This window comes from Centruroides vittatus, unplaced genomic scaffold, assembly GCF_030686945.1.
Source record: "Centruroides vittatus isolate TY-2023 unplaced genomic scaffold, ASM3068694v2 contig_866, whole genome shotgun sequence".
In the NCBI taxonomy this organism is placed as follows: domain Eukaryota; kingdom Metazoa; phylum Arthropoda; class Arachnida; order Scorpiones; family Buthidae; genus Centruroides; species Centruroides vittatus.
In genome coordinates this window covers 94785-103458 of record NW_027122565.1, presented here as the reverse complement: position 1 = coordinate 103458, position 8674 = coordinate 94785, and the positions used below count along the sequence as shown (strand labels likewise).

The 8674-nt window shown below is 30.6% G+C and overlaps 1 protein-coding gene across 1 annotated transcript; it reads left to right on the top strand.

Annotated features, from left to right (window-relative positions):
* Positions 1–347: 347 nt before the first annotated feature.
* Positions 348–4165, top strand: Polr1F (RNA polymerase I subunit F). Its single transcript, XM_067279409.1, has 4 exons — positions 348–561; positions 3531–3686; positions 3769–3954; positions 4027–4165. Exons 1-4 carry the CDS (start codon positions 368–370, stop codon positions 4088–4090), a joined length of 600 nt encoding a protein of 199 aa, XP_067135510.1. The 5' UTR covers positions 348–367; the 3' UTR covers positions 4091–4165.
* Positions 4166–8674: the final 4509 nt, after the last annotated feature.

Below are 8674 nucleotides of genomic sequence, written 5' to 3'. Positions count from 1 at the left end.
CCCAGAAATTTTTCAGGAGTGATCGGGCCCATTTCTCACGCCCTGCCTTCCCATTATGAAAACACACGATGGATTTGGAAATCAGACTATCCTATTGCTTACAGGGCGGAAGAATAAAAAATGGTTGATGACAATAGAGGGGTGAGTAAAAATAAATAAAATGAAATACTAATTCTCTGACAATAATAAACTTAGTAATAATAAAATTGCAATGACATTCATTATAAAGATAAAACAATAATGAGATTGACACTCAATCTGTGTAAATGCAAAAAATGCGAAATAAATAAACGAAAATATTCCAAAATTGCAGATGGCGCTAAATGTATCAAGTGTGGTGACTGTGGTCAAGTCATACGCGAGCAAAATGTCTAAGAGCGAAAACATACGTCCTGCAGAAATTTCATTAGCAGAGATTGAAAAGCTTTTAAATGACGAATTTTCTTGCATAAAATGTGTAAAGAAAGACGTCCATATTATTATGTTACCCTCCTTTATAGGCAATGAGTTGAATGGCGTCAAAGCGGTTCTGGACGATTGGAAGAATTGTTATAAGAAACAGTGAGTTTATTATAATTTATGGATAATTAAAATGATGTCATTTTGTAAATAAACATATGCCGTCTACAACCGAACAGTCTTCTAAGACTTGCATGTAGATTTTCATTAGAAAAATCGCCACCTGTCAGTGATCAAACCACGTGGTTATGCATGTAAACCATTAAAAACTATATAAAACAAGATTTTAAACAATTTTTTATTCCAAGCAAAAGGATATTAGAAATAGTAACAATTACCATCTGGCAATTCTAGTACAAATTCAGCAAGGGAATTACAGTACTTTTTTTACATACAGCCATATCCTATTATCTGAATATAATACATTCCTGAAAATGATCTCACTATCTGAATTTCTGATATTTGAAAACTTTTCCATTATTTTTTTTTTTATGGGAAAAATTCTAACTTGTTTGCAGCATATCTGAATATGCCACACAAATTCAAAAATGTCCAGTTCAGAGTTTTTAAGTGACATTTAGGGAAACTCCCCCAAATGTCACTTAAAAACTCTGCAAAACAGCTATTTACCCATCAATCCTTTGTCTTTTATATGATATTAAATATTTCAAACTGCAATTGAAACTGTAAACATTTAATATGAAAAGCTATGTAAATAGTAATGCAACAAAAATGTTTAATTTCTAATAGTGGTACAAAACATATATTTACTTATAATTTAATATGCAGTAAACCACAGTGATACTGTACATTTTACATTAAAATATTAGGTCAAAGTATACCTAGGTAACCCCAATGGCAGTGCTATGGCCACTCTTCCGACTGACCTCCCAGAGGAGAGCTGCCGGCAGGCCGCCGTGTGCTAAATGTCACTAGTTATTGATTCACAGTAGTTATTGAACAAAAGAAAAAAAAGAAAATGTTTACTAAAAATGTAGTTAATCTAATCTAACCTAACCTAACCTAACAGAAGCGCTGCCATTGGGGTTACCTAGGTATACTTTAACCAAATATTATATGAAAACAGAACAACAATGAATCCTTTTTGATCAATTTACATATTCATAAGCAGGGAAGAGCTTCAAAGAAAGATTATCTCTGTTTATTGTGCTCATGTGGTTTAAGGGATGAGAGATGTCAAATTTATATTTAAGAAAAATTGAAGACTAAATACAAATAAATTTTATCCTGGATTTTTAAAGACTGGACTCTGCACAGGATAAAAATTTGTTTTTTATATTCTTGAAAAAGCAAATTTTTATTACATTTCTTATAACAAAGATTTTCTTCAATAATTATAAACTTATTTTGTTGTAGGTTAGAACATTTTCATGCAAATATTCATGGTTATGTTTTAATTGTGTGGTTATTATAACCAAGTTTAATTTATTTGTTAAACTAATGGTTCTGTGACTGAGACTTTCACCATATTTAATAATAATAGAAAGTTATAGGACTATATACATTTAATTGAATTAATATGAATATATATAAATTACTTCAAGCATTACTTTAATAGGTATTTGTTCTTGTGAAAAAAAAATTTTTTTAACAAGTACATAATAATATGATGATATAATTGATATTTCATGATTTTCAGTAAATTTCATTAGACCTATATACATTTAAAATAGTTTGTCATTACAACAAACTGCTTTTTAATTGATGAGACTATGTCTTGTCTCAAAAATCACACTGCTGTTGATGACTACACACCTTAGAGGTATGAAGGAGTGCATGTCAGGAGTTGCAATTTGGCACAGAGTATTTGGTGTGCACATAACATAAACCAGACTTGAAGGTAGTTGGGACTCTGAGAACTGGGTCAAAAGAAAATACGAAATGCGCCTGTTTGTAGAAACTCTCTTAGCAAGTGCAAGGTTTGCGCATGTGTTGCTTGCTCTTTCCAAGACATAGTCATGTCCCAAAAAATGGCTTCGCCATTTTACTTGTTTCTAATTGCATTATATGCTATTTTGGAAATTCACATCAATCATTTGGCATGTAGGCAGAAGTGTTTCAGATAGGAAATACTTTATTCTCAGAATGATTTCAAAATTTATATCTATGAGGATGATTCAAAAAGTAAGTTGCACTCATACCAAAAATACAAGTATGAAACATAGGAATCAAAAATTTTTATTTATGTGAATGTGCAATCCAAGTTCTACTTTTTGACATAATTGACAAGTTTATTTAAACATTAATTGTAGTGTGGCACAAGTTTTTCTATTCCTTCATTGAAATATTTCCATCCAACGTGCAATAACCATTCTCACATCACATTTGATAGTTCATCTGACTCGTATCAGCAATTTGAAAGGTCCTTTTTCATTGGACCAAACACCTGGAATGCACAAGGTCTGGACTGTAGGGAGGATGTTCTCATATAGTCCATTTGAATTGTTCCAGTAAGACTTTTCTGATGCCTGCTGAACGAGGTTTGCATTATGCATCGTGCAAAAGCTTTCTCACCATACATATCCCTGAACTTTCAATTTGGACACATCTTTCATGACTGTAAACTGATTAACCTCTGTAGTCACATCAACAAATCTACTATGCCTTGTAGCCTGAAGTATTACCAGTGTTGCCACCAGATTTCATTTAAAAATCATTCATCAAAAAAAGTTATTGTCAGTTGAAACTTACTTTTCAACTCTCCCTCGTACAATCTGATGATAATTGATTAGGTGTGTTTTGTCAACAAAGTTAAAAAATTGTGTGTAGTTTCAATAAGACCTTCAAAAATCCTTAGTGTCATATAAAGTATCAAGAAGTTTGTATTCTCAGAGTGTGTTCAATTTATTCAATATGCTTATAAGATATTCTTAAAGTATATAAAATAATACCCTATTAGTTTATTTGTGAGTTTCACAAACTGGTGTTATTGCGTACAGGTGTAAGATAGGTTGATCAAAGTTTGTAATATCTTAGAAATATTAGTTTACATATTTATAGTTTGTAATAACTTTAGAAATCTAAAAATGAATGGAAATATTTATTTTCAGAGTGAATGGAATTGTAATTGGTTATAAAAACATCACATTTTCCCAACTACAAGGTATAATTATTTCAGATCAACCATGCATACACCAAGATGTCATTGTTGATTTCTATGTACTCCAGCCTTCTATGGGAGCTATATTGCGAGGAACGATTAATCGGCAAGTAAAACAATTTTTCATGCTATGCAATACAATATTTTAAACTATCATAAATAGCTTAAGTATATTTTTTTATTTATAGGATTAGTGAAACACATATTGGATGCTTAGTACATGGTGGCATTAATGCATCGATTACATTAACTCATCCTCATCCAAAAAAATTAAATAGATATGCTATTTTGGGTAAAAATCTATTGTTTGAAATTACAGGAGTAGACACTCGACCAAGGGTGATTAAGATACATGGCACTATTACTAAACAATGGTAAATATCTAATAACTTTAATACTAGAACATCACCTAATGATAATTATTAAACTTAAAATTTTATTTTCAGCATGAAACTCATGAAAAAAGAAAGGAAGGAAGAAAATAATTTGAATTCTGATTTGGATGAATGATTAATATATGTTAGTTAATGACACTGTATATATTTTTCAAATATTAAAGATTTTTTAACTTGTTTTAGAAAGAAATGACTTTTTATAAACTGATTAAATTTCATTTTCAGTTTATAGATTTTAAATGTAAGAATTTTTGAAATAATTTATTAATATAATTTACCATCTGTTCAGATGTTTTAGTTTTAGAAACTGTTATTTAAAAAAGCAATGTTTGATGACGCAGTAAAATTTGCCCTGATTAAGATTGCTCTTTAGATTCTGATCTAAAGACGACCAATTTATTTTGGATGTATGATTAATTAATTAATTAACCATACATCCAAAATTCTGTTATTAATTAATAACAGAAAATAAATTAAGAATGCAAAGTGTTGGAAATTTAAAATTAAAATCAGCTAAATATGGCACTATTGACATAAGAAAAGACAACACAAATTATGATTGTGAAATAGTAAAAATACAGGTATTATTTTATGGCTTTAAAAATAAAACTGTACTTCATGAAAAAGATTTTGAAATTATTCATGACTAGCAGATGAGGCTTACGTTGCTCAGGCAGAAAGTAACTGTAGTGAAGATTAAGATTATTAGATTATAGCCGATCTTACTCGTTTTCACCGGGTGCAAGAACTTTGATTACCTTACTAGAATAAAATGATTAATTTTAAATTCTAAAATCTAAGAAAACTTGTTTGGAACATTATATTTTGAATTTGTTCAAATTCATTTATTTTGGATTTATTATTTTTGGGTTACTGAACAGTGGAAATGATTAAAATATTTATTAATTTCCATGTATTAAATGTATAGTATATGTGCTCACTATTAATTATCTTAGCATACTACATTAACCTTTCAGCAGTGGGAGAGTCAGGTATGGTTCTATCCCTTAGTAGTGGAGAATATACCCGAAAAATTTTTAAAGTACTTTTTCACGCAATTTTTCTCATTTCCGTTTTAGAAAAAGTATTTGTAAACAGTTATGTCTAGTAAAGAAAAGTCTTTTTTTATTGTTACATAATTCATTTTTTATGTGAATTTTTTTTTTGCGGTAGTTTTTGGCTAGATTTTGGTGATACCCCCAAAAGAATTTAACGTATATATACGTCCCTCACCACTGCCACACGATCGCCCTCGACGTATATATACGTCCCTCACTGCTGAGTGGTTAATGTTTGAAATTTGTGTGTATCTAGGGTTGCCACCTCATAACTTAGTCTCACCCAGAGACGATGATTTAAGAAACCAAAAAAACCCGGGGATGTTTCTATAGAAGTCTCAGGAGGTGAAGGGTCTAAAGTAGGGTGAATACTAGAGTAGCTGGCCATATATTTCTAAATATTTTTCAAAAATTACACTTTTTATTGCGATTTCTGACCCCCCCCCCGACTTAATTAAACATATATATAATAAAATCTATTAATTAAAAAAATTTAAAAACTATTGGATGTTGTTTTTGACATCAGAAAGTAGCTTTAAATAACTTTACCAAAGTAAAATCTGTGCACTAGAACTTTACAAACAATGAATGAAATTTGATTAAAAAAATTCCATAAAAAAACAATTAAGCGTTAATTGTGCGTCATTAAAAGTTGATTAAAATCGCAATAAAAATTTTTGAAAAAATTTGGAGACTTAAAAAACATTTGAAAATCAAAAAAAATATATATATATATATTTTTTTTTTGTGGGTCCAACAGAACTGTTTGTTATGTAATGCTATTTAACCTGCTCGAGACTGACTAGAGCGTGGGACCATAGGAGTAACTATATACTATAACTTACCATTAATCATCAACCAACATGAACACTGATTATCAAACTGTCACCTAAGTAGACTATATCATGTCACTCTCAATAGACATCTCTTGACAGAACAGTCACAAAAGAGAGTACAACTAATAGCATGCAGCAGCACTGTACCTATACCAGTTATAGACGTCTTTAAGCCAACAACCACCATACTAGTAATTCGGTACACGGGGGAAGAAATATACGTGACAGTTTGCATATAATTTTGTACATATTCATTTCAACTTGCATAACCCAGAGAAATATGAGATAACTCACTGAATCCTGGAGTCTCCGGGTCAAACCCGGATAGGTGGCAACCTTATGTGTATCACAGATAATTTTTATATTTGGTTTAATGTTAATGCGAGAATCTGGGGTTGATGATTTAAATAACAAATTTTTGTTAAATTTTCAATAGAAATCTATCTATCTATATCATAAAATTTAATAAAGTTGAAAGGAGAACTTCCTTTTCAACTGGAGGAAAACAGTTCAGTTCCTCTAAAAATGATAGTTGGTGTGAGATGTCTCACACTCCGTGAGACCTTCCATCACGCATCAAAAGTATGGAGGATTTATTTTTAACAATCTGATTGGATGGAATGGAATTTTTATATAAAAGATAAGAGGTCACCTTCAAATGCACTTTTCGTCGGCATCCTTGCCATCACGATTAGCCAATGCTTTTGTCCCTCTGCCAGTTCTCTACTTTTATTCATTCCCAAGAACTTTCAACATGCTACATTTAATATAGACGTATTATAGGTAGTATGAATTTTCTACTCTCTCTCTCAGAAAAGCATTAGGAAATAGATTGTCATTCATCTTATTTCTCTTTTAAAACCATTTATATTTTACAGGGATATTTTTATTGATATAACTAACATTTAATCATATTTGTATATTAGATTTGTTCATTCATGGTTAATAAAAATATATCCTTTAATTATTATTGTTTGATTTGATTAGTGCCTAACTCTATTGTCGGCACACGTATCCCACATTATCAATGATTTAATTTAAAATTTAGCCAGAATTTTTAGGATGGTTTAACATACTTTTTCCACTAAGAATAAATTTAACTGCATCCTAACTTGCAATTTGACTTTCCTAACTGATGTCTGGACTCTTAGAAAGAAAGGAGAAATCTTTCTCTATGTGGAACTAAAAAAGAACCTGGAACACTATTTTTTTTTGGATTGTTGTTTATTTGAAATAAAATTTGCTTTATAATCAATGCATTATATGATGTATTTATTTATTTACAAAAAAAATACTTGAAAAATTCTAATAGATTTGATAAAAAAAATCAATTTTATAATCACATATTAAGCTTTGATTTTATTAAATCAAATGCATTTTACGCTGTCTGAACATCAGTCTAATTCTTATGATGTCATTACATAGTCCAGAGGTCTTCAGTTATAGGTGGTGTTGGTTCAATTCACTTTAACTTGCCTCAGCCATCCAGCCATAAACTGAATTGTGATCTTTAAATTCTTGATGAAATATATGAACACAAAAAACCATATTCTAATAGAATTTAATTTTAGTGTAAAGTTCTTAATGTCAAACCATCAGGATAAATACTTTTAATATTTTCTTTTACTTTCCAACTTATGAATTGCAATGTTGGATTACAGAGCAATTCTTTTGAGAAACAAATGGATGAGCAGATTGACAGATTAAAGCAATGAGTAGAAGAAAGAACCTAAGATTGATGAGAATTTCAATTCCATTATCATTCATTGAATAATTTTAACAAATGATTCATGTCAATTTAAGGTAAATGTTCTAACATCTCTGAAACTGAATAATTTGTTTAGTAATACAGTGGGTGATTGGTTGATGAACAAATCAGATAACGAACACGTTCGCGAAAGATTTTTATGTTTGGATAATGAACATTTCACAAAACAAACACAGGAAGAAGCGACATAAAATAACAAATACCAATTGGTCTTCCCTTGTCTTCAGGCAACAATTGAAAACTTTTCGGAGTGGGAGACGTCGACATTGACGCTCAACCTGGTATATACCGATTGGATAGTATTCCTCCGAACTTTGAAACTCTCCCTTGTAATTCCAGCCTTTTATTTTTCTGCAGAAACAATTCTTTTATAGTATTCACGAGACTGTCGGGCAGGCACTCGTTAAGTTTTGTGTGAGTTTTTATTTTTGAAAGGTGAGAGTATAATAGCAAAGGTAGAGAGTGGGCAGAAGAGGTCTGATGTTTCTGGGCAGGATGGTTTAAACAGGTCTATAGTAGGCTACAGTTCAATCTAAGAAAGATACTGTATAATCAAGAAGACTCAAGTAGCTAAAGGAGTAACAAAAATCACATCTGAAAAATAAAGAACATTGAAGAGCTTATAATGGAAACTGATCTGAAAACACAAGAACACCAAGAAACTCGGCAAGATATGTTTTCTTCTGAAAAAGAGGATTAAGCCGATATCTGCTATTAAACATTTTTTTGAAGTGGGAGAATGTCAGAATGACAGTCTAAGAATGGCATCCAAACCAAGTTGAGGTTAATAGGGTTGGGAGATCTCTACAATTACAATGCTATTAATTACTTCTGAAAAATCCCGAAGAAGAGAGAAAAGTAATCAACATTAGACAGATTCTTTAACCCCCACAAATAGAAAAATGCAAGACTGTATATATATACAGTGGAACCTTGCTTAACGAGCATAATTCCTTCCAGAGTCTTACTCGTAATGAGAAACACTTGTTAAGCGAAACAATTTTTCCCATAGAAATTAATGTAAAATACGATAATTC